We start from the raw sequence: 26395 nt of genomic DNA on the forward strand, positions 1-26395 counted from the left end.
GGGCGTGGACCTGGAGGAGGGGCGGTTGTGAATAAATAATTTGGGTGGAGTCGAATGTGTCCTTATGCATATTTTGAATGATAAACATCCTCGTGCTGCACCCCTCCAACTGTAGCCTGTAAGTCCTCCATGTTTTTCAACAGCTTGCTTTTTTTTTTTCACTTAACCTACTGTAAAATGTCATGCGTGTACAGACGTTACAGTTCTCCCCCCATCAGTCGAACCTCTCTTGCTCCTCCCAAACTCTGTGAACCCTCCGGGCGATGAAGCACACAAACCAGCTCTACTTTTCCATTTCCATACACCGCCTGCTGGCTGTCTGATAGAAAACATAACCCAGCAGCACTCGGTTTTCCTCAATCATCATTCGTCATCCAAAAGAATGCGCCCTGAAGCTGGACAAATGACTAAAGGACCCTGCAATGTTTCATAAAAGAAGCACGGTTTAATTTACAGTTTTACTAAATGTACATTTCTTTTTAAAAAGTGTCATTATACACAATAAATACAATACAAAATTAATCTGTAATACTATACTTCAAATTCTCTTACTGTCTTTTTGTACATTATTATTGTTCCTTTTTTTCCATTTCAATGCTTGTGCTGTGTTTGAATTGTCCACCAGGCTTAAAAAAAAGACACAAAAAAAGAAACAGATGGGAGGCAGGGATACAGTAGCCGAAAGATGAAAGGAACTGCTAGAGAACAACAGTAACAGTTCAAACTGGCCTGCCCCCTGCTGACTCAAATGCATAAACTCCTAACCTGGCATCGCAGGCAACAGGGGAGCAGGTGTGTGTGTGTGGGTGTGGTCGAAAAACAAAAACCTGGAAAATCATATCACATTCGATGCAGAAAAGAACCAGATTTCATTTACATCTTGACAGTACAGAACTAGAGTACCCAAGAAAAGTCAAAAGGAAAACAACCTCAGCATTTTTGAAAAGGATGTCCTCAACATGTCAACAGCTTCAAATGCATGCGATGCAAACTGCAGACTCAAGGGAGGCTGAGGCCAACTGATTTTTTTGCAGACAAAGAGTAGTTGCCGTCTGAGCAGTGTAACTACGGACATGTACTCTAGATAAAGACGTGGTGCGTGTCAATTTAGCATGAGCTGTTTGCATGGCAGCTTTATCTTTGTGAGAAGAGAATGAAATTTGATTGGTAAGGGAAGCCACAATATGTATTATGACGTTCCTGGTTGTATTCTCCTCTGTATGAAAAGAAAAGTTGTTGGTAACTTAACTGTTTAAATGAGCGGCCTGATGCTCATTGAGACATTGAGTGTAAACCAGCAAAAGAACCAACGTGGTTAAGAGACTCAGGCCACAGGAAAGGAATGTATGAATACCAAATGAGAAGAAGAAAAGATCAATAGCAGAAAAGGAAGAAAGAAATCCCTCGACATCTTGTAACTTGAACTTGGCTGAGGGAAGACGTACAAAACGCCACACGTCTTAACATCTGCAATTCACAAAGACAGTTTTACCTTTGACCACACTCACTTATTCCACCCACAGGTCTACCTCAAGCTGTAAATGACAAAGAAATGTCTGGACAATTCAAATGGACAAGCAAAGCCAACACAGCTTGGCAGAGTAGTACAGTGATACTGTTTTCACAAAGCCCCCCGTCCCCTGCCTCCATATCTGTGTCTTAGTTCCCCCCGGTGTCAGTCTGGCCTGGGGCTGAGGGGCTGTTATCTGCTTTGAGTCTGGGGAACCAGGCTGCCATTGTGGCCACGGCCCCCGACCTGAGGGTGCTGGGCCAAGGAGGAGGACGAGGAAGCCGAGGAGGGTGGTACTGAGGGTCTGTGGGATGAGGTTGCCGAGCCCCCTGGGCGCTGGCTTTGGTGGGACCTGCTGTTGCTCCCTTTGACGTGGTGCCCGCGGGCAGAGGGCTCCTGCTGCAGGTTCAGGATGCTGTCGATGGCACACTGCAGGTGTTCGTTCAGAGAGTCATCCGGAGGGCTGCCGCTGGAGAAGCTGGCGTTATCCATGTCGGGAGAATCCGACTTGCAGCGTTTTGCAGGAAGCAAAGAGTCTCGTGTGAAGGAGGACTCCGGAGAGGGAGGCCCAGGGGCATGCTGGTCCATTCGGAATTTCCCACCTGCCCTATGTCTGTTTTTCCCACTCGCCCTCTTGTATTTACTTACATCCGTTTCTGGGTCTGTGCGCTCCTCTCCTCTCTCCCTGTCTAGGAGCTGTGGGAGATGATGGTGTTGTGCCGTTTTGATACCACAATTAAACACCTCGTCCATTTCGTCCAGCCCCTGCATTGCACTCCCTAATCGGCCCGTTTCGGGGCTCGACTCTGCGTGAGTGTGTGAGGCCTCCCTGCCTCGTTTCTCCACCTTCACACTGGCTATAACTGTCCGCTCTGAGGGGGGAGAGGGGGAGGCCTCGTGCCTGGGGGGTGACGGTGTGGGTCTGGGGTAGGACAAACTTTCGTCTCCTCCCCCTGGGACACCAGGTCTCACGCGGGGACTTATGTTTTCCCGGTAGGTTTTTCGAAGGGGGAGACGGCATGTTGTCTGTGAGGGAGTGGCAGTGGAGGCAGAATTGTGTTTGACCCGACCCACGTTGTCGTGATCCAATGTCCCATTCATTTGAGTGGAGGAGGAGGAGGCAGACAATGACCACGTGTGAGAGGAAGAGGTAGAGGAAGATGGGGCTGCAGTGGGGGGAACATTACCTCTCAGTGGTGGGTTACACTGAGTGGTTGTTTTGGTGACCGATGAGGCAGAAGAAGCAGTGCACACGGGGGACTGAGTTCTGATGACTGTAGCAGGAGGGGTTGATAGAGGTGTGGACTTTGGGTGCGGTACAGCAGCTTCAAACTGGGGCTGAGTCTGGGGCTGGGATGTGGACTTGCTGCTCTGCTGAGGTTGTGGTGTGTGCACTGGGTCTAAGGCAGTGTTGTGGACCACCTTACTGAACCCCGTTTGATCCTGCTTGATCTTCAGCTTCAAGCCAATTCTCCTTCGAGCCTCGTAGGTCTTCATCGGCGGTTTGCTGGTTCTTTGTGGGAGAGCGTCATCATCGTCGGCCGCCGGAGAGTTGAAGGACGAAGAGGAGAAAGAAGACGATGCTGCTGGAGCGCGACTGAAGGAGGAGCGCTGGCTGGTGGGTACGGACAGCCTGCTCGCTGCAGCTGGAGGACAGCTGCTGGACCAGGACACAGAGGCTCCGCCCCCACCCTGCTTTATTACTAGTTTGGTAGAGGGGAAAGGGTTGGCGGAAGGTGGTGCTGGAGCTGGGGCAGGAACTGGAGCAGGAACTGGAGCAGGGGCGGGTGCAGGAGGGGGATTTGGGGCAATGTTTGGGAGAGGGGCTGGGGCAGGAGCTGCAGGTGGTGGAGCAGGGACAGCAGCAGGTACACCTCCACTCAACGATGTGGACTCAGCAGACGAGGATTTATGTTGGGATGAAACTACGCTCTCCAACATGCGAGCGTTTGCCACAAACTCCTCTGCAATTAAATGAACAGAATTATATTATCAGCATACACCTAATTTAGATCATGACAACCACAAAACCATTGATGGCCACAAACAGTGGTCGGGTACCTGGTCTCTCCTTGGCCAAAATCCTGTCCTGACTCAACGCAATCTTTTCCTCCTGAATGAACATCCGGTCTATCATCACCATCTCTGCCGAGGGGCCAAGTCTCTGCTCAGGTTTAAACACCGAAAAACATCAGTTCAATATCAATTCAGGAGAAAGACGACATAAAAAAGGCACATGGTGAGAATGTCGGTTTATAAACTTACTTTTGACTCTGCAAAGAGCAGGTAGCGATACTTATCCAGCATGGCCTGGGTCCTTTTCAGCAGTTGGCAGGAGACAGTCTCAAATTCATCATCCACTGTGCAGGACAACCAAGAATGAAGATCGCGAAATTGGAAGAAAGAAAAAACGGTACTAAAATGTATACTGGCTGCACTGCAGGAGTGTGTTACCTCTTTGATAGTCTTCAGAAGAGTTGGCAGTTCCCTGGTAGAGATGGTAAGGCAGCAGTCTGTGCAGTGTGTCCTCAACAGAGTGGAAAGGAGCACTGTAGTTCGGGTGAAGCACTGAACCCTGCTGCTTCCTCAGCTGTTCGAGCATCCTGCAGTGATGCGTGTGGATCCGGAGATATTATTTACAAAAATGCTATTATGAGACAGTTGAAATGAGCCATGAAAATGAGTGCGGCACATACCTGGCCTCTTTGCTGGGCTCTGCACTGAAAGGCATCATCGTTGTTGTCTGTGATGTGAACAAACATTAAAAACAGAGGTTACGCCTTCGAGCTCAGAGGCAGTTTTTTCAGGACCTCACTAGCATGCGGTGGCACTCCTTTACCTGAGTTTGTACTGGAGCTGGGGGCTGTGGAGCAGGCATTTGAGTAAGACTAGCTCCCATCACCTGTATCTGCATCCCACTATTCCCCAGAGTTATCCCTCCCACTGAGCTGATCACCCCTGGCTTTGGCTGAACCTGTGGGGGGGAAAATCAGAAGGAGGATCGTAAACTGACAAAAATACACAAAAGTACACGTTTTATGGCTTTGAGGTGTGCTTTGTACCTGTACAGGCTGGGTAAGGCTAGCAGGAGTGACAGTCTGATTCAACATTGCTCCAGCTGGCCCTTGGGCTCCAGCTGGCCCTTGGGCTCCTGAGAATACCTGTAAGTCACTTGATGCTAAAACAAGAGGAAACAAAGTATTACAAAGTGGAATCCTACTTTGGTGTGTTCAGGGCCCTGCCGTGTTGCGTCGTCTGTGGCAAATCGTGTCTGACCTGTAGCAGGACTTTGGACGAGCAGCGGCGTCGGCTGCAGCACTGAGAGAAGCTGAGCAGGTGTGCCGGTGCTGGTTGATGATGTAAGCAGCACTTTCTCAACAGGCACGTCTTGCTGGGAGCTGAACTGACTGCTGACCTGAGGCTGAGCAGACTGCTTGGCCTGCAGCAGGATGTTCTGCTGAACCTGAAAACACATCAGGACAGTTTTCTTACATTGCGAAAGATTTGTTTTCGTACACAAAGAAATCCTAGATGAACCAGTTTGCTTTCCCAAAGCCTACTCCGACTACTGGTTTGTACTGGTTGGAAGTTGGAAGTGATGCCTTTTTTCTCGTTATTTAGTTTTTCTTTCTACAACAGTGTGAAGGAGCGCAGAAACATACCAGGTATACTTACCTCCTGTAAGTAGTAACTTATGGGATGTTATTGCCTTCGTTTCAATATATTGAACTCGTTTGAATGGCGGAAAATATGCTTTGCATGCATTACAATCTTCAACAGTATGAGCTGAATCAGATAAAAAAACACTACACGGTTAATGTTCTGAATTTTTACAGCACACGTTCACTACAGGAGGGTGAAGAAGTAGCATGTGAAGTAAAAATACACAAGACCCCTCATTGCATGCAAATGCCAGGACAACTTTTCATTTCTAAGAAGTGTGTGGTGAACTGGGACTGTACCTGGTGTAGCTTCTCCAGCAGCTGTTTCTGCTGAGGCGAGGGCTGGGTGATGGCTGACAGGGTCTGAATTTGAGCTCCTATTAATTGCAGGTGGTGTTGCTGCTCTGCTGTCAGGACCTGGATGGGAACCTGGGCTTTAACTACAGCAGTGGCAGAAGCGCTGACAGGAGCAGCACTAAACTGGTGCTGTGTAGGTGGTGTCGGAGGAGGCTTGGGCGACTGTGACATGGGAGGCATATCTTGTTGATAAGGGGCAGGCTGTGAGGCCGGTCGTGGCTGAGGCTGAAGCTGAACTTGAATGTGTGTCTGCTGCGGCTGGCCTTGTTGAGCGGTTTGGGGAGACTCTGCCATTTGGTTATGTACAATAAAGAGCTGAGGGTGATTCGAGGGCGTGCATGAGCGGGAGGGAGTTAGAGACTGCGGCTGAGGCTGGGAGGGAGGACGCGACTGCTGTTGATGGTGCGGTGACTGGATCTGCTGGCTCAGGGTGAGAGGAGGCTGGGCAGGCTGGGGGCTGTCTGCCACCGGGAGCGCTGTGCCGTGAGCCGACAACACCGGCGACATGCCCTGGATCTTCAGGGACGTCTGGTGTCCGCTGGAGGGTACCTGAAGAAGTGGAATCACAAATTACCGATACGCTGAACTGATCCAAGAACGCAAACAATGTTAAAATACATAACGGAGGAGAAAAAAAATCAAGCACAAAATCACACTGTTCTGCATGCAAACAGTGTTGTAAACAGGATTCTAGCTCATGGTTCAAGATTTGACACTAGAAATAGGGCTGGGCGATATGAGAATCTTAATTCAGATTTAAATATATATTATGATATGCATTATGTGTAAAATGTTCCACTGTTATGCATGGCATTAAAAACTTTACGAATGTAAAACAAACAATACATTACTTTGCTGGAGTTTAATCATACTTTGAAATGGTTACTTTGTACAACAGTAAAATGACAATGATCAATATTATCACAATTCCAATGAAAATCAATATGAAAATATGAATTATCGCCCAACCCCGATACAAAACTACACAAACGTGGGTAAAACAACACGAAACAATACAAAAGCAAAGGGTTAGACTTTAAAATCTAGTAGTTGCTGAAGTAGAAGAAGTAGGAGCCCACTGATTGTTTTTCTAGCGTTTGAGGAGGATCACACATAAAAGGGAGCAATGATCATTTGGCGAGCCAAACAGAAAAACAGTTGACAAAAGCAATAGGTCAAACTCTGCGGGCCTGTGATGGAGCAGTAGAAGGTGGTCTGAAGACTTCGGGGACTGGGGTCAGGGGAGCATGAATTACCGTTTGGGGGTCATTGCTGGTCAGACTAGGGGCTACACGGGGCAGTGGCACTGTAAGCACGAGACAGTGGAAACAACAAGGGCAGGGTTGACAGAGGTGTGGATGCATTGATCGGTCAATGGTCAGTGATGCAGCACATGGAGGTGAGTTGAGTGATTCTGATTGAGCAGAGTGTTAGTGAAGAGGTGAACAAGTTGCAATCGGCCCTTTTCACAGCAGGGTAAACACAGGTGTTATTCATAAAATTATTAATTATGGGCCCATTGTCATTCCAGTGAGCCAGCATGAACCATACCTGGGCGCTGGTGCACCTAAATGAAACAGGGCCACAATCAATGCTATAAGCTACACCTGTCTTTGCCCTGCAATGACGAGTCTAAATGACAGCTGTGAAGAGGGCCACTTGGCACCTTGGTGTCTCTTTTATTAAAAGCATGAGCATGGTTTTTGTAGTCTGTTACCAAATACATAGAGTACAATGGATGAAAAACATACCAAATTAGTTCAACAATTTCATCAATTTAAAAAAAAGAAAGAACTGGCACTTGATTGCCAGTCCTACATTCTATAGCCGTGCATACAGCTAAATATTGAAATGGCCCAATGGCTGACATGTGGACAACTGGAATGATCATGCCTTTACATGTAACAAAGCGATGTTAGAAAAACACAGAGGCTGCAAGCGAGTAATTATTGAGCTTAGGAAGAGCGATGGAAGCAATGACTAATGCAGAAGAGAAGAACAGAGCAGTGATGGGGAAAGATAAGATATACCCTAACACTGTGGCGGCGGCAGCTGCAACAAGTGGGTGGGGCTTAACATAAAGGGGCATTTCTACCTGCTTTACCACAGCTGTCATGTGGGAGGGGCCAGGGGAAGGGCTGTGGCTCTGACCCACCCAAGAGTCAGTTAATTGGCTGTCATGGACAGCGGGGGCCGGAGCAGTGACGCTGTTGCTGCTGACGATTACAGACGCTGGTACGCCCACAGAGGGGGTTGACTCGTTCTCTGATTGGTGGTGCTGCTCCTGATAGGAGTACATTACATTTACCATTTCAGGACGAGGGCGGGAAGGAAGAAGGGGATTGGAGGGAATGGGGAGTAAAATAGTACACCAAAGAGGTCAGAGCAAGATAACACTCCGTGCATGTTATTCATTTTTAAGACAATGTTAACTGTACAGTACACAATTAAAGCAAACATGCGAAGAGTGGAACACTGACCTGTTGCAAGAACATCTGCAGAGACTCCTGGCTCAGGATCATACTGGAGCCCTGGTTGGTGAACAGTAACCTCCCTGGACTGTGCTGAGCCTGATGGGGGACCAGCCCCACTGCTGTGACAGAGGAAGAGGTGGACACAGACATGGACGGAGAAGAACAGGGGACTGTGGTGACAGTGGACACAGAGGAACCGGGTTGCATGGCGAGGATAGAGGATTGCATTGCGTGCTGCTGAGTGGGATGACAAGCCTGGTCTGTGGAGCTACCCAGCACAGTAACACACTCTCCGGGCTGGCCTTGAGCCATGGTTGCTGCTCCTGTGCTGCTGCTGCTGCTGGGGACACCACCTAGTTGGGGGTGCAGGGCTGGCTGAAGGCTGACTGCGGGGCTCAGCCCCTCCACCTGACTAAGCATGGTCAGGGAGTTCTGGATCGGCATGCCCTGTATGACTGTCTGGGCATGACCCGAGACAGTGTGGGTCTGTGTCTGGCTTTGACTCTGAGCCAATGAGACAGGCATCTGAAAGAGGGTGGGTGTGCCCATCTGGCCAGGTTGGAGCTGAATGGATCCAGATAGGATGTGGGCAGCCCCAGGGTGGCCCTGTGAAGTCAACATCTGACCCAAGTTGATCTGGTTTGCGATGAGCTGTCCACCAGGCCCCTGACTAGTTATGATGTGCCCCCCAGGGTGCTGGGTCAGGATCTGCCCACCTGCTTGTAGCTGTGGCAGGAGGAACTGGTGATTCTGACCTTGCAGAACTGTCTGAGAGGGAATAACGATGCTGCCTTGTTGGTTCAACAAGTGTACACTGAGGGGCTTGCCAGATGGTTGTGATGCTTGTTGCTTGAATAGAGTTTGCTGAAACTGTGTGCCTTGTGTTGTGGCTTGAGTGCTCAGGACAACGTTTGAGCCCGGCTTTCCTGTCAGGAAGGCTACATTCTGAGCAGCAGAAACTGGAATTTGTTGCAGCCCTAGAGCCTTGTGGGCATCGTTTTGTAAGGGTTGGGGTGCTGTCTGTGGGTGCTGCTGCTGTTTGAAGAGTTTCGGTTGGATGGCACCCCCCTGAGGGGGTTTAGGCTGAATGGGTGTTGGTGTGCGCTGGATGATCACGTTCTGCAAGATTTGGCCTTGAGTTTGCACCTGGGGTCCAATTCCTGAACTTAAAGTGGTGCTGCCAAAGCCAAGAAGCCCAGTAGAAGTCATTGTACCGCCACTGCTGCAGTTTGTGCTGCTGACACAAACAGACGGTCCATTTAAAGCTGGAGATCCCAAAGTGGCTTTGTTACCTTGGATCAGAAGTCCACCCCCTGAGCCTCCAAGCCCCGCCTGAGAACCAGCACCTGACACCTCTGGCCCAGACTGGTGAAGCTGGTAACCACCCATGGCTTTAGCCAGGATTGGCTGCCCAGACTGATTGATAGTCATGACTGTAGGCTGACCCACAACCTGAATCTGTCCGATACCCAAATGTCCAGACTGACTCCCATTAGGAAGAGCTTGGAGACTTGAAATGGGTTGAAGCGTCACATTTCCCAGGCCCATAGACTGCATAAATGGCTGAACACTAATGGCCTTGTTCATGACATGGGGTTGGAGTTGAAGGCCCTGCTGAGCCAGCACGGACCCCAACATGTCAGCTGTGGCATTGGGAGGAGTAGCCGTGGCGCTCGGGGCTGACCCAGGGAAAATTGCTGCTGCTCCCCCAACACCAATGCCTACACCAACGGCAGTGCCTCCAGCTCCAGAGAGGCTGACATCAGGCAGCGTCTGTACCACCTGCGTAACGCCTGGAATTCCAAAGGAGCCCAGGTCCAGCTCAGCCTCTTCCTCCTGTAAGCTCTGCTCTGTGATGTTGGCTTCAGCCAAACTCTGCTGCAGGATGTCACATGGCTCGTGATTTGTCCCAATTCCATTGCTCCCACCATCACCACCCGGGGATCCTCCCAAGATGTCATCATCCTCCAGGAAGTCCAGGTCAACACTGACTCTGGGTAGGCCTGCCGGCTCATTGGCCGACAGCTGGACTGCAGGTTGGACCTCTGGAACATGGCCCTTAAAAGGAAAGCAGGAAAGAAGTGAAACAAGGTGATGGACGCAAATGATGTCTCGGTGTGATGGTGAGAAGCGCGACAGAGTTACCACAGAAATACAGACGCGAAAAACCCCACAAAAAACAAAAACCTCTTGTAATATTGCGGCAAATCAAAGAGTGGAGGTGTGTTAGTGGAAAGGGAGGGTATTTGGAGATGCATGCTACATAGATGGATAGAAAACAGAAGGAGGAGGATTGGGGGATTTTACTCACCCCAGTAGTAGAGAAGAACGAGCTTGAGGGGTCACTCGAACCATCCAATAGGTCGTCAGTGTCCAACTACAGACACACCCACCCAGGATAGGACAGACAGAAACCAAAGGCACCCAAACCAGCAGGCAAAAGCCACCAGGAAAGAGAAACACACAGACCATCAAACAGAGGAGGACAAGGAAAGGACAGAAAAACAGACCAGAGAACCCAGAAAGTTAAGAACCAGCAAAAGGACAAGCGACAGAGGGGCAAAATGATAGGAATAACACAGAGTCGGGAAGCGTTAGTATTAGCATTTCTCATTTTGTGAATTAGCCTAATTAAAAAGGGAAGGCAGGCTGAAAGCATAAATAGTGCAATTAAAAAGCAAAGACAACCGTTGAGCAGAGGAAGCCGTAAAAAAAGAATAAATGAAGGTAGTGCGGGACGTGAGTTTCAGGGTGCATGTACGTGTAATCCGAAAGTGACATAAGTACGAAGTCATGCAAACCCCAAAATGAAATGTGCACACCTAAGACTCCTCATCCCATCAATGACAAAACCAAATTTCTGTAACAATAAATGACACGCCTAACATACGTGTCTATGTTTACTTTTTTCTCTATCATACTCACATGGGTCTCAGATCCATGAAGAAAGTCATTGAGAGCTTCTGGGTCACTGCAGGAGAAAACAATGTGATTCACAACAGTACGAAACGAGATGAAAGAGAAGACTAAACCCTTTGTTGAATAGAAAAATGCTCTTGCACCGTGTCAACAATGACTTACCAAATTACATCTAGAAGGCACCTGCCATCTTCATCATCCATGACAACTGTTAAAGACGAAACAGGTTTTAAGTCCATTGATTGGTTTCATTATCAAGAACAAAAATTAAAAAACACAAAAATGACCCGTACCCCTAATTAATAATATGTCCAATGTTCAGTTACATTTCTTTTATATTGTTATTATAACTTCCTCATATTGCGTTTGATATTCTAGCTCCATATTTGGTGCTTTAGTTGTTTAGTGACATGAGTGCTGGTGTATTGTGTTGACCTTCTTCAAATGCTCCTCAGTGTGAGAAGGAGCAATGTCACGTGATTGTTTATTATCAACAATCATTTCAGAGTAAAACATTAAAATGGCGTTTATTGGATTATTTCTGCAGAATATCATTATCACACATTTATGTTGCCATGTTGATGCTGTACTACACATTGTACTAGAATTACAACAAGACGACTAAATATCATTTCAAATAACTTTTTTTAAGCTTCTTAATTCCTCTTATAATATAAGGTCGTATAGGGGTTTACTCATCGTTCTTACAAATTCCCCCAGACTAAATACAGAAACCTGTAGTTCTTTTGACTGATCTACATGTTTACATTATTGATTTTCTTATCATTTATTTTGCACTCTTTCCCACTTTCAACTACAACTGCTGCACAACAATCTCCCTTGCGATAAAGTTTTATATATATATATATATATATATATATATATATATATATATATATATATATATATATATATATATATATATATATATATATATATATATATATATTGTTATTACAAAGATCACAGCCAAATGTGAACAGTTTATCTCGCAAGGCCTGTTTTGTCATATTCAAATTACGAGTAATGACTCAAAACATGACATCAGTAGAGCTGTCAGACATCTCTGCAGCTTGGGGGCAACTACACTTAAATAAAGAAATTAGTTTACATTTTAACACATAACCCCATCGTCATCATCAGTTGTATCATGTCATTTTTTTCACACACAATAACAAATCCGTCCACACAAACCTGTTATGAGCTCAAGCAGCAGTTTTGTTTGCTACTCACTGAGAAACAGCGGACGGCAAAAAGACAACAAACTGAAAACGCGCGGTTTTCACACAACCTGGAAAGATTAAAGAGTGCGGGCTCTTAATCTTTCCAGATTTGGACACCAAAACAACAAGTCGACGATGTTTCCTGACACACTTATGCCCACGGTTGTGAGGGGAACACATCCCCAGTTGCCGCTCTAAAAAGGCAGAGTACCGTAGCCATTACTCGGTCTGAGCAGCCAGTGCGCAGGATATGAATGGAGACTGCAAGCGGCTTGCTACATGCTAGCTGCTGTTTTCGGAGAGCTTTTGCATGCATATTTTGCCGATTCTTTATATTACACAATACCAAACAGCAACACAAGTGGCTTAAGACTCTAATTTAATAAAACGTTGAATTTCAAAACCCAGTTTTACGTCAATTTACAGCATGTTGATGCATCTGGATTGAATTTCGTTAGCCTAGCTAGCTAGCCTGCTAAGCCAACCCAGCTATCAACAATATTCAGACGCACAGCTAGCTTGAGCCTTTGACATTCAAAACAAACCACAGTGACACAAATGTAACACTCCTATTGCACAGCAGCACCTCGATTCAACCTCAACAGGACAATACTGTTTGCTGAGAAGTGTAACGGCAATTGCATAGCGAGCTATCTCTCCTTGCAAGCAAAATATGAGTAAATGTTGGAATACTCTTGGATGAAGGGGGGTATGCTTGGGAATTCGGTGGAAAATGACTATGTGAGCCGGGCCATGCAGCAATGTGGCGTTTCGGTTGCTATAGCTGTGCAGTTTGCGGCTTCGCTGCAGCGCGTGACAAATGCAGCTTTTTAACAGTTATGTGGATAAATAGAGAAATCTCAACATTTGTAACAAACTCACCCGAGACGATAGCGGTGCAGGCAGCGCGGGGTCTCCAGGACAGCCTCGCACGGGCTGCTGTACAGGACCCAACTACAGGCAGGAAACAGGAGACTTCCGCTTTGCCTGAATGAAAATTGTTGTGCCTCGTCTGGAGCTGAAGCTATGGTCTGAAGACGTATTCAGAAGACCTTAATAATAATAATAATAATACATTTTATGTATATAGCGCTTTTCATGACACTCAAAGACACTACATTAAAATCATCATATATAAAAACAATACACTAAAAACAGAGTACACAATAATAGTCACACATTAAAAGCAGTTTTGAACATGTGAGTTTTGATTTCTGATTTGAATGTGGAAAGGTCAGTGCAATCTCGAATGTTTTTGGGGAGAGAGTTCCAGAGGGAGGGTGCAGATATGGAGAAGGCTCTATCGCCCCATGTCCGGTGCTTGGTCCTGAGTGGAAGGGACAGGAGGTTGGCATCAGAGGAGCGGAGCCGGCGGGATGGAGTGTGGTGGTGAAGCAGGTCGGTGAGGTAGGAGGGGGCCTGATTGTGGAGGGCTTTGTGAGTGAGGAGAAGGATTTTGTATTTGATCCGTTGTGGGACGGGGAGCCAGTGGAGGTTCTGGAGAACAGGGGTGATGTGGTCACGGGAGCGGGTGTGGGTGAGCAGGCGAGCAGCAGAGTTCTGGATGTACTGGAGTTTATTTAGGATTTTGGATGATGTGCCGTAAAGAATACTGTTGCAATAGTCAATTCTGGAGGTGATGAAGGCGTGGATCAGAGTTTCAGCAGCAGATGAGGAGAGTGATGGGCGGAGATGTTTTTTAAGTGGAAAAAGGCAGTTCTGGTGATTTGTTTGACGTGGTGTTCAAAGGAGAGGTTGCTGTCAAACATGACTCCAAGGTTGCGGATGTGTGGGGAGGGAGACAGAGTGGAGTTGTCGATGGTGAGGCAGAAGTTGTGACTGGTTTTAGTGAGGGATTTGGGACCGATGATGATCATGTCAGATTTATCACAGTTCAGTTTGAGGAAGTTGGTTTGCATCCATGATTTAATATCAGTGAGGCAGTTGGTGAGAGTGGAGTGAGTAGCAGTGGTGATGGCTTTTGTGGAGATGTAGAGTTGGACATCATCGGCGTAACAGTGAAAGTGAAGTCCATGTTGACGTATGATGTTACCAAGAGGGAGCAAGTAGAGGATGAACAGAAGAGGACCAAGCACCGAACCCTGGGGGACGCCTTGAGACAGAGGAGCAGTGGAGGAGGTGCAGTTGTTGATACTGATGAACTGTTGTCTGTTTGTGAGATATGATTTAATCCAGGAGAGAGCAGATCCGGTGATGTTGAGGCAGGATTCGAGGCGGGAGAGAAGGATGTTGTGGTTGATGGTGTCAAAAGCTGCGGTGAGGTCGAGGAGGATGAGAATGTTGAGATGACCAGCGTCTGAGGAGAGGAGGAGGTCGTTGGTGACTTTAAGGAGGGCTGTTTCAGTGCTGTGCTGTGAGCGGAAACCAGATTGAAATGGCTCGAACAGATCGTTGGAGATGAGGTGGGCTTTGAGTTGTGTGGCGACAATGCGTTCCAGTATTTTTGACAGAAAGGGAAGATTGGAAATGGGACGGAAATTGCTCATGGTGTCAGGGTCAAGTTCAATAATACAAATAATACTTAAGTAAAGTAAAGTACTAATGCCGAATCAACAAATACTCAACTACCAGTAAATGTCTTGCATTCAAAACCTTAATTTCAGTATGTAAAAGTAAGGTTTTGGAAATATATCAGCAAGTTAGGCTACTTAAGTTTAAGTAACGTTTCCACCAGGAAAGGTACTCATTTTAATTTTCCCTGTCACTGTTTTAATATATGACGTTTCTGGATTCATATTACTGAGCATTTTGCATTTTACTGCCGATGGAATCTGCAAATTCCAATACTTTTATGTTATGTGCAACGTAATCACACAAGTGGATATCATGTGGAAAACCTAATCATCAATGATAAAAACATTCTGAATGCTTGGAAGGTTGATGACCAATAAGGCCTTATTTGTTTCCCTAATCAATAGCAAATATAACTTGCAAGTATCCTCACTTTCAGATACTGAAGGCTTGCACAGTCTTTGTGGACACACTGTCCAATTAGTTTGGAACATTGGAAATTTGGGGACTTTTCCATAAGCTAATTATTATACTTTTAATCATCCAAGAATTAAGTGAAACATCCTGATCCAAAGCTTAAACTGGAATCTGGAACAACAGAAACTGACCAGATAAAGCAGTACAAAAAGCTTTTTCAGACAGTTTGACTGACATTAATTGATGCTTCTCCAAACTCTTATACCAAGAATGGTAGCGATCAATATGGTAGCGATCCTGTCATGTTTGGGGAATGCTTTGCTGATCAGCATCTGGGCGAATCATATGTTTTTGGAAAATCTCCTTTTCAGGCAGGAAGGGACCTCTAAACCGCTGTGTATAACTAAATCATCTGGTTAAAGGCTTCCAAGTGAGCACTAACCCAGATTTCAACGTTGATTTCTGCACGAGTATATATTAATGCTCATACTTGTACTTTTAAATAACTAAAATATTGAATGCATGACTTTGAGTACATTTTCTACACCGTGTTATTGTTGTTTGGGAGGATAGAAGCAGGAGCTTACGAAGAGCACCTGAACGCAGCAGCCCCCGTGTCACGTGCCAGGGGTGACGTGACAAGACAAACCAAATTCGCTGCTGTTAGCACCGATTAGCAAGTTTGTTGACTTTCGCATTTGCTCGGTCTTCCCTCAATATCAGAGCAGTGACACGAAAAATGGACAATAGCGGGAAAGAAAAGGAAGCAATGGCTTTAGTGGCCGAGGCTGACAAGAAAATGAAATCATCATCATCGTTTTTCGGAGCGATGTTTGGGTGAGTGAGTCACTCTTTAGCTACTTCTGTCAAAGCTAAAGGCCAACTAAGCGGAAGATGGTTACGTTAGCTGACCATTTGAGGTCAGATCTGAAGGCAGGACAAATTAAGTAAAACCACTGCAACACAGTGATGTTTTACAACGTTTTATGACGTTCGGTTGTTGTGGTCAATATTATGCAAGTGTTGTCAATGCTACAGTTTAGCTCCATGTAGCGTTGTATCTTCGCTCAGATCACTGCTAAACACCAAACGACTGTCTAAAATAGCAGTGAACGAGGCTCAGATGCACAATGCCACGTGCGGCAGTGTCTTTACTATACCAAGTACCAATGAGTTTGTACTTTAATCTAAATGATTAGTGTAACGTAAAGACACATTAGTATTAATTGTAGTGTTGCGGCTCCAGCGCCATCTACTGTGGAACTCTTGCACGGTCACTCAGTCTGTTGACGCAAACCACATGTGATCACATTTGTTTACAATAGCAGAGTGGAACGGATTTGTGAGTTGCAACAGATTAAGTACAAATAGTGAGCCTTCACCCACCGACATTGCTGAGCGTGGATATACCTGTCCAAAACCAGTTAAAGTTGTTAAAGCAGGTTTCTGTTTAACTCAGAAACTTACATTCATGCCCAGTTAGATAAGCTAAGATAAGAGAAGCCTTTATTGATCCCCAGAGGATACAGGTGTTGCTAGAAATAAATAGAAGTGCTAGAAGTCTAGGAAATAATTAAATGAACAGCATACACTAGAAATATATATATATATATATATATATATATATATATATATATATATATATATATATATATATATATATATATATATATATATATATATATATATATATATAAAATGTGATTAAGTAATGGATATTCTCTGTATAGATATTGAAATATAACGTAAAACAGAATAACTTAAAAGCTAAGCTAGTATGATATAGTATAAGGTGCAATGGAATAATAATAAAAACATAACAATATACTAACAACAGTAATGAGCCATATTTAGTGATGTTCACGTTTCACTGTCATGCATTGCTCAGAATTATTAATTTATACAACAGAATTTAAAAAACAAAAACACAACTGGGAGTTAAATTAGATTGTTTAAAATAATATATGATACAAACCTTACTTTCTGAACTTCTTTGGACTGTGAGCTGAGTGAGCAGTGAATGCCTCTCTGTCATGACCAAAATACCTTGACATTATTAATATCTAGTTATTAACTTTTATGGGACTTGATATTTGTCACCCAGAAATTGCCTGTATGAGTCTTGTTTGACTAAGCATGTGTGCTTTCACACACAGGGGTTCCTCTAAGACGGAAGAGGCCTGTGACATGTATGTGAGGGCAGCCAACATGTACAAAATGGCCAAAAATTGGTGTGGTAAGAATATTGAGTGCAGGTTGGATGAACGGGCTCAATGGTTGCCCTTTTTACTTGGTTAGATCTTTGCAGACTTTCAACCCTTCTTAACATGCAACATTTTCTTTTCAGCCGCAGGAAACGCATTCTCCCAGGCGGCTCGCCTGCACCTCCAGATGCAGAGCAAACACGATGCGGCGACTAACTTCATAGATGCTGGAAACGCCTTCAAAAAAGCAGATCCACAAGGTGATCATCACTCATCATTACCCTCGGAAGGATGTACACACTTCCTTTACGAGCTGCCGGTCCAGTTCCACATGTACTTAAAGTCAGTGTCATCTGATGTCATTAAGATCGTTCAGGTGAAGAGTTCAACCACTGTGCAGTTAGAAAATGGGATTGTGGACAATTGAACGCTTTGCACCAGAGAAAATACCATAAAGAAATAACATCAAGCCCAGTGGTCCCCATTTTTGAGGCACAGGAACACTGTAAAAATGGACTTGAACCTTGCACTTCTCACATCTGGTTGCTTCTAATTTTAGTTCAATCTTCCTTTTGTCAATGTGTGTGAATATGATAATGACCTTATATTTCTCAACAGAGGCCATAAACTGCCTCAATCGAGCTATTGAGATATACACTGATATGGTGAGTGGACTAACGGGGAACTCTTTCTTTAATTTGTTACATGTGGGAAAAAAATGTATTTATGTAACATGGAGCTCCCCTTGTTGATCCCCTCTCTCATATATTTTTCTTTTGTTATAGGGGCGCTTCACCATCGCAGCCAAACATCACATCACCATTGCTGAAATATACGAGACTGAGATGGTTGATATCGACAAGGTCCGATATCTGTGTTCCATGTTTATTATTTTACGTATCCAGTCCATTTAACGGCAGATTCTTGCTTCTAATTAAACAGCTAATAATGTTTTAAACTGTCGTATTCACTTGCGTAAAGCTCTGTTTACCTTATTTCCATTGCAGGCCATTGCTCATTATGAACAGGCAGCAGACTATTACAAAGGGGAAGAATCTACCAGGTGACTATTTTAGATGAGCAATATTTTCTCTGTTTTATAGGCTTTATTTTAAATATTAATGCAATTTCTTCCCTTTTTAAACCTTTTTTTTAATCATTGTGCGTTTACTTACTTTGTGGTCTTTGACCCTTAATGTCTGTGAATACATGTGTGCTGAGAAGCTTCTCGATTTTTCCTTTTCAGTTCAGCAAACAAGTGCCTCCTGAAAGTAGCAACCTACGCGGCTCAGCTGGAGCAGTACCCAAAAGCCGTTGAGATCTATGAACAGGTGGGATAATGCTCACCAGCAGCCTTCAAACCAACATGTTGTTCAGTCGCTTGTAGTAACAAAACCAACATGAATTGTACTCTTTGTGATTTGTAGGTTGGAACCCACGCGATGGACAGTACACTCCTGAAATACAGTGCCAAGGATCACTTCTTCAAGGCGGCGCTCTGCCACTTCTGTGTGGACATGCTGAATGCAAAAGTAAGGCTGTAACACTTACACTTGCTGTACATGGACACAAGTTTAACACGAGCCTCTGTCCTAACATTCACCCTCTTGTCGCCCAGCTTGCTGTGCAGAAGTATGAAGAGATGTTTCCGGCCTTTTCGGACTCGCGGGAATGCAAGCTGTTGAAGGTATGCTTTGGTGTTTAAGAGATCAAATCCACAAACAAACAAAACCAACATTGAATGATCCTCCAGATATCGAGGGACGAGGTGGCTGGAGAGCAGTTTAACTCGACAGACTACTGAGATCGATCTTACAACTTAACGACCGCTTCCCTCCTGCTCTGGTCTCCTTTGTCTTCGATGAGAACTGTCGATGACTTGCTAACTTTTACGTGCTAGTAACGGAAAACGAAAGTTGGATTGTATTAAGCCTCATGCTTAAATGTTCCTCCAAAACCATTTCACCCCCCAGCATAATATTACAAAAGCACCAGCACAGTTTAAGCCTGCTCCCAATAATTCTGACTGGAGTAAGAAAGCCATGCTGGTGTTTAAAAACTCTAGAAGTCATCGTTTATTTTGTAATGCCAACAGTCATGCAGACAGTGTATTATAGCCGGTTGATTTGGCATCTCAGTGGTTGTTGTATTTTCGTCTATATGCAGCCTTTCTGATGTACAGCATTATTGTTTTTATCCAACCAGAAACTTCTAGATGCCTACGAAGAACAGAACGTGGAGGCCTATACTGACGCGGTGAGTGGACAGTTTCCTTTCAGCAGAATAAACGAGTTTCTGGAGCAGTTTGTTCGAAAATCTTGGGTGTCTATAGACATACACACACACAAACATACATTGCGTGCACCAGTGGTGTATAAAGTACTCAAAAGCCATACTTGAGTAAAAGTAAAGATACCTTACTGGAAAACTACTCCAGTAAAAGTAAAAAGTCACCTATTAGAATACTACTTGAGTAAAAGTCTTAAAGTATCTGATATTTATTGTACTTAAGTACTACATAAGTACTTAAGTATCAAAAGTAATTTTCTGATATTAAATGTACATCACAACCTGAACATTAAATGAACATCATAACCTGTTCATTGAAAGTAAAAGTACAAGTAAATGCTGTTAATAAAAACGCAAAGGGTCAGAATTTTGAGAATGATGAAGTTTATTCTTTTAAGTGCTGTGGCACCATGACCAAGGACATGGAGCTGTGTTGAACATAATTGGGTTGGCTGTGATCCATCCAGGAGCAACAATGTTCAACATAACATATTGTACATAAGTATACTTTTGCATCTACTATGAACTTATCATCATAATTCTCCGAAAAGCAATATGACACTATGAAGGAGTTGTAACAGTGCGTTTATAAGTATGCTCATTAGACTAGAGCAGGGATTCCCAAAGTGTGGTGCGCGCACCCCTGGGGGTGCGCGAGCTGCCTCTAGGGGGTGCGCGAGAGGAAAAGTGTAATGGCGGTCTGATGGTGTAATAATATTAAATATAAAAAAAAAAAGTAATTTTAAGTTAAAAAGTGGGATTTTTCACAAAATAAAAACATGCATTATAAAAATTCCCTTTGTAAGATTTTAAATTAAAAACGTACAATTTAATAAATGCTCTTGAGCTCCTTCCGGCAGACTTGCCACCTGCCGCCAGTCGTACACACTAGCCAGCCTAGCTTGTGCAGCTAACCTCAGCTAACAGCGAACTTCATTCATTCAGCAACATTCATGCAAATATGCTAAACTGGCTGAAATCGGGGAAACTGTCAAGTGGGCCATCTGAAGCTATCAGTCGTAAAAGAGGAGAGAGAGAGAGAGAGAGAGAGAGGAATCGGAGGCGAGGGGAACGGAGAGGTGCGTTGGGGAGAGACCGGGAGAAGAAATCGAGCCAGAGTCAGAGGAAGATGAGACGGAGGAGACCGAAAAGGAGGAAGGGATAGCACAGACAAATCGGGAGCACATCGGCCCATCGCGGAGTCAAGGTGAAAAAAGAGGAAACAAGAGTGAGCATCAGACTGGGAAAAAAAGAGGAAATATGATGAAAAGTATGTGTGTCTGGGCTTCACTTGGATTGGCAACGCAGATTCCCCAAAGCCACAGTGCGTGGTGTGCAGTGAGGTTCTGGCTAACAGTCTGAAGCTCTTATTTACGTCGCCACCTGAACACCAAGCATGCCAGTGCAAGTCAAAAGCCCCTTACATTGTTTATATCGAAATTGGAGGAGTTACAAAACAGCCAAAACAACTGCAGTCTTATTCATGTGTTGGGTCTATAAATGACGCACTACGGGCTTCATATCTGGTCAGTTACAGAATAGCGAGAAAGGGGCTACCGCACACAATCGCGAAGACGTGTGCTTGCCAGCTGCCAGAGAGATGGTGGAATGTATGATTGGGGGGAAAGAAGCAAAAAAGTTGGACATGATCCCGGTGTCCAACAACACTGTGTCGCGCCGCATCGATGCTTTGTCCGAAGACATCCTGGCTACATTAGTCGCTCATTAATTGTAAATTAAATGTGATAATCTGCCTCTGAGCCTGTGCGTGTGTGCTCGCCATCCGTATTAAGTGACGCCTTGTGTAACTGAAAGTTATTGAAACTTTGTTGCAGTGTTTCAGGGCGTTTTCACACCTTCAGTTCGTTTGCTTTGTTCCGATTCAGGGATTAATATGATACAATGTTGCAGTTTCCCCTTTGTTCGGTTTGTGTTCACACTGCAACATTTAACAGCGGACTAAATCTTGTAAACAAATGCCACTCGCGAGCAAACTGTTCTCTCATTGGTCCGATTCTTATGCGGCTATAAAGGCTTAAAAGGCTCTGTTGCTTCTTTTTCTTTTTTCTTTTTATTAAGGGGGGGGGGTGCGCGAACCCGGTCGGGATGTAGAAGGGGGTGCGCGGCCTAAAAAGTTTGGGAACCGCTGGACTAGAGGATGTAGAGGACCAATGCATGATATTATGTTCAGCAAAAAATATCCACTTGATGCATCAGGTCAGTGTTGTGAGAAAGGACACCTGCCTTGTAAACTCCTGTGGGCCTGATTTGAACACAATAGGCAAAGGTTTTGCTCAAGCTGAATCTGCAATTGGGCGACTGCTACCATCATAACTCCATCTGATCATCCACAACATGACTCAAATATCAAAACATGATAAATACTAAAGCAGCAGCGAAAGTAACAACCCAGTCATTACTTGAAACTGAAAAATGTCCTGTTCATCTTCAAAAAAAGTTGGTTTTCAAAATTGCGAGAATTCAGTCTCGCTCTTGGGCTGAAGACTAGTCCTGCGATGCTAAATAGCCGTTCACAGGCCGCTGAGGCAGGTAGAGGTGTGTTCAGCGTCACAGACAGCTTGCGCACTGCTGCGAAGGATTTCCCGAATGCTAACGCTAATGCTAATGCTAACGCTGCGCTCTTTCGGCTCCCATCAATCCTATGGTGTCGTGGCTAGCTATAGCTAACGTTAGCCAACTAGTGCTGCACAACTGTCAACACTTCCTCAGCTCACTAACTCGCTAGCGATCCACTGATGTTGGTCTTCGTCACCACCGTCGTTTGTTGCGGGAGTAGCAGGTGCTTCCATTTCTGCTTCCATCATGAAATCAGTCATCGTAGAGTGGAATTATACTCATGTAGTCGCCCGCTAGCTTATAGCATGTAGCATCACTGGGAATCAAAACACCGCGGCTTTGAGAGCACTTGTTTGCAATTGCGCATTAACGTGATTAACCAATGATTTAACTTGCTGCTAGGACCACTGATTCACCAAACCTGCTTGCGTGCAGTCTGTGTTCCACCACAGTCCCCGACGCTGCTCTCATGATTCATTTTGTTTCTGAAGATAGATTTGATTTTGTAGCGAGTAACGAAGGTTTCAGGTTAAATGTATCGGAGTCAAAGTATCAGTTTTCTTTGCAAAATGTAGTGAAGTAAAAGTAAACAGAAATATAAGTAGTAAAGTACAGATACCCAAAAAAACTACTTAAGTACAGTAACGAAGTATTTCTACTTCGTTACTATACACCACTGGCGTGCACAATTATTCGGCAAGTTGTGCTTTTGAGGATTAATTTTATTATTTAATAGCTACAGTGCTCTCTCGGTTAATAAACCTCAAACCTGAATATTTAAGAAAGTAAAAGTGAGGTTTTGGCTTTCTTAGGACAATATCTATGTGTGCACGATTATTATGCAACGAAATGAAAAACGAAAATGTTCCCATCTCACTTGTTTATTTGCATCTGTTAAAGTAAGAATAATAATAAACAACTCAAAATTTACGAATAAGTATTTCTGACTTTTCAAAAAAGAAATCAGTGACCAATATAGCCCCCCCTTCTTATCAATAACAGTAATAAGCCTTCATTCATGGATTCTGTCACTTTCTTGTTCTGTTGACGATCAACCACAGCCTCCCAGACACTGTTCAGAGAGGCGGACTGTTTTCCTTCACCGTAAATCTCCCGTTGAAGAAGGGCCCACAAGTTCTCAATCGGGTTTAGGTCGGGTGAGGAAGGGGGCCACGTCATTATTCTTTCATCTTTAAGCCCTTTACTGGCTAGCCACGCAGGGGAGTACTTCTCTGCATGCGATGGAGCATTGTCCTGCATACAAATCATGGTGGTCTTGAAAGATACAGACTTTTTCTTGTACCACTGCTTGAAGAAAGTGTCTTCTAAAAACTGGCAGCAGGTTTGGGAGATGATTTTGAGTCCATCTTCAACCTGAAAAGGTCCAACTAGCTCATCTTTAATAATATTGTTAGATCCATTGAATTAAAGCTGAAAGTCTACACTTGACCCACACATTGACTGCTTCATTTCAAATCCATTGGAGTCGCATAAAGAGGCAAAATAAGAAAAATTGTGTCACAGTCCAAATACGTATGGCCCTGGCTGTAAATATAGGTGACGCATTGGGTGTGGGGAATTGTGTTAATATTTGCTACTCATTTGCAGGTGAAGGAATTCGACACCATTTCACGGTTGGACCAGTGGCTCACCACCATGCTTCTCCGCATCAAGAAAACCATACAAGACGATGAGAGCGACCTGCGCTGACTTCCCTACCTGCTCGTGACCTCGAACCCTCAGCAACCGACTTGCATCCTTCTTTTTTGCCTGGAGCCTCTCACTTCCATTCTAGCAGCAATCTGAATAGTTTGACCGTTAGCTCGTTATATTCCCTCACAGATGCTGCGCTTCTTTCCCACCATCTGCAGTATTTGTTCTTGCCTTTTTAATCTGCTCAGCTCAAAAATGATTCCCTTATAGATATGAATACTATGTTAGTTGTTATGATCCAGGTTTTGGCCCAATACTAAATAATAATACCAGCACACTCGTGAAATGAAGATTATATTTAACTTTTCTTGTTATAAAATGTTTGAGAGGATGCCAATGTGGATCTAAAGAATGTTTTCCCAGAATGTGCTTGAGAATGAATATAACTTACCAAATGCCAAAAATCACACTCATTGGTCTTTGATACGTTTGAGTACTCCAGTATACTGTCGGTCATATCAGGGCGTCTCTAATTAACAGCACTATATCTCAGCTGCAGAGCTCCTCAAGCAGAGAGGTCAAGAGTTTCTGAGGCGATTCCACGGCAAATACCCACTTTGCCTTATTCTGCGAAGTTCTCAGGATTGGAGTTGCCAGATTTGAGGAAAACCATAAAAAAATCTTGCATTTAGAAGCGTTATCAATTAATTTGCAAATTGTTGAAAGTGCTTTTACTTAACAAAGGTGAAAGATGCTCATCAACTTTGTGAACATTTGCAAGGTTTGGTAAGGATGAGAAAACAAGAGCAGCCTTTTCCCGCTGTATAGGAGTTGTTTCTCAAGTGTGTTTTTTTTGTTATTGTATAATATGTGCTTTTTTTTCCTATCATAACTAAACGGGCTGAAAAAACTGCCTGCACGAAATGCAATACATCATCTTTTCTGATCTGAACACTGTGCTCGTGTACTCTCCTGGGGATTTTGTCAAGAGACAATTGGTCTTAAGGAATGTGTACGTCACTCATGTTTCCTGTTAAGCGTTTGAATAAACCTGTCTGAGATGTAACGCATCCTGGACGTGGGCTCCACCAACCTGCTCCTCTGTTTGATATGGTCACCTGATATATTGCTCAGAATTTTAAGTTACTTGTGTAACCCCCGGTTCTGAGTAACATGAGCGAGTGTCTCACATTGGGAACGCCTACGGTGTGACCTCATCAGAAGCTCCTATTGCATTCTGCCAGGAACTAAGCAATTCAGTGTCAAGGAGGGTGGAGGCCCTCCCCTTAGAAAAGGGTTTGACGCTACGCTGCCAGTCGTTCAAAAATGCTCACCTCTTCCTCGCTACGAATGAGCAAGGAGGGTGGTCTGGTGAGACGCTCACACATGCTAGACTCCTGGATTGCTGGGCAGATGTTACTGAGGAACCACCTGTCCTTTAGTTAGCCGTACCGTGGTTTAGCCACACTAAGCACCGAATGGGCTAATGGGGAAGCTGTAACATCAACCCTGTAGAACCTGGCGAAGGTGTGTGGTGAGGCCCAACTTGCAGCAGTACAAGTCTCCTGAATGGTGATCCCTCTGAAAAGGGCCCATGAGGTAGAAAGACCCCTGGTTGAATGAGCATGCAGCCTCTCTGGTGGCTGCAACTACTTAGAGCTATAGGCTAAAGCAATAGCCCCCACAATCCAGTGAGAGAGCCGCTGCTTTGCTTCCCCAAGTGGTTCTTTACCCAAGACACAAAGAGCTGGTCACTTTTCCTACAGCCTTTGGTTCTGTCAAAGTAGATGCGTACAGCACGCAGCGGACACCACATATGTAACCGCTGATGCTCATCTGAGGAGAATGGCGGGGGATAGAAGGATACCAGATCAATTGGGTAGTATGACCCTAACTCTCTCGGTATGAAGGCAGGGTGAGGATGTAAAGTCACCCTTACAGTCCCCAAAGAGAACTTCGTACCTCTACCTGCCACCATCTTGTCTGAGTGTCTGCAAGTAATAATGTAATAAAATAAATGAGCTCATGAATACGTCATTAACTCGTTATGACTGGTATGAAATGTTACATGAATGGTTAAAAACACATGAGGCCACAGTGGACACTTGGCCTACAACAACAATATTTATGTTTTTATATTTCTGACCCATTCACAGCAATGTTTAGCTTTCCACCTGAAGCAAACCTCCCCACACCACTGCAAAGCTCAGACTACTGTTTGGTGACAGACTAGTATGAGCGGTAACTCTCAAATAACAGAGCAGACTGTGAACAAAGCGCCCGGTGACTGAGTTTTCCCTTGTGTCCATGGACAGTTAAGCTAGGTCCTAGAAAGACAGTTAGTTTGAGAGATAAAAGATTGGAACTTCTGCTCGTAGCAAGAAGAGGTTTCTGAATGACTGGCAGCGTAGAGTCAAGCCTTTTTATAAGGGGAGGGCCTTCACGCGCCTTGACACTGACGTGCTTAGTGCAGAATGCAATAGGAGCTTTGACAAAACAACAGGAACATCTGGCAGTATAATTCACGATTTGCATTAAATTCCATATTTATTGAATCTTAATAGTTCATTTCTGTTTA

General features: G+C 44.6%; 2 protein-coding genes across 3 annotated transcripts; one reads left to right on the top strand and one right to left on the bottom strand.

Annotated features, from left to right (window-relative positions):
* Positions 1-454: 454 nt before the first annotated feature.
* On the bottom strand, positions 455-13076 carry bicra (BRD4 interacting chromatin remodeling complex associated protein). 2 transcript variants are annotated; one of them, XM_079271305.1, is made up of 14 exons: positions 13028-13076; positions 11085-11130; positions 10929-10974; positions 8010-10061; positions 7625-7813; positions 5473-6078; positions 4787-4973; positions 4573-4688; positions 4350-4484; positions 4207-4253; positions 3965-4113; positions 3776-3870; positions 3572-3674; positions 455-3474 (listed from the first exon to the last, which is right to left on the bottom strand). In XM_079271305.1, exons 2-14 carry the CDS (start codon positions 11123-11125, stop codon positions 1703-1705), a joined length of 5538 nt encoding a protein of 1845 aa, XP_079127431.1. In that variant the 5' UTR covers positions 11126-11130; positions 13028-13076; the 3' UTR covers positions 455-1702. The 2 variants fall into 2 exon arrangements, with proteins under 2 accessions (XP_079127431.1, XP_079127430.1); XM_079271304.1 differs by having other exon boundaries at positions 3572-3677; positions 13028-13055.
* A 2644-nt stretch (positions 13077-15720) lies between these two features.
* Positions 15721-24905, top strand: napab (N-ethylmaleimide-sensitive factor attachment protein, alpha b). The gene is made up of 11 exons (XM_079271309.1): positions 15721-15931; positions 17251-17330; positions 17442-17558; positions 17917-17963; positions 18084-18161; positions 18306-18361; positions 18545-18629; positions 18726-18830; positions 18917-18985; positions 19504-19554; positions 23773-24905. The coding sequence occupies exons 1-11, from the start codon at positions 15834-15836 to the stop codon at positions 23872-23874; spliced, it is 888 nt and encodes a 295-aa protein (XP_079127435.1). The 5' UTR covers positions 15721-15833; the 3' UTR covers positions 23875-24905.
* The last annotated feature ends 1490 nt before the right edge of the window (positions 24906-26395 follow it).

This window comes from Melanostigma gelatinosum, assembly GCF_949748355.1.
Source record: "Melanostigma gelatinosum genome assembly, chromosome: 7".
NCBI classification, from domain to species: Eukaryota; Metazoa; Chordata; class Actinopteri; order Perciformes; family Zoarcidae; genus Melanostigma; species Melanostigma gelatinosum.

Bases quoted from the DNA above. Each gene is read 5' to 3' on its own strand.
- bicra (XM_079271304.1), bottom strand. From the start codon at position 11,125: ATGGATGATGAAGATGGCAGGTGCCTTCTAGATGTAATTTG. The intron at 4,689-4,786 runs GTCAGACACGAT...CTCTTGTTTTAG, and splicing joins CGTCCAAAGTCCTGCTACAG to CATCAAGTGACTTACAGGTA. The intron at 4,254-4,349 runs GTAAAGGAGTGC...TTCACATCACAG, and splicing joins CAGCTCCAGTACAAACTCAG to ACAACAACGATGATGCCTTT.
- napab (XM_079271309.1), top strand. From the start codon at position 15,834: ATGGACAATAGCGGGAAAGAAAAGGAAGCAATGGCTTTAGTGGCCGAG. The intron at 17,331-17,441 runs GTAAGAATATTG...TTTTCTTTTCAG, and splicing joins AATGGCCAAAAATTGGTGTG to CCGCAGGAAACGCATTCTCC. The intron at 17,964-18,083 runs GTGAGTGGACTA...CTTTTGTTATAG, and splicing joins TTGAGATATACACTGATATG to GGGCGCTTCACCATCGCAGC.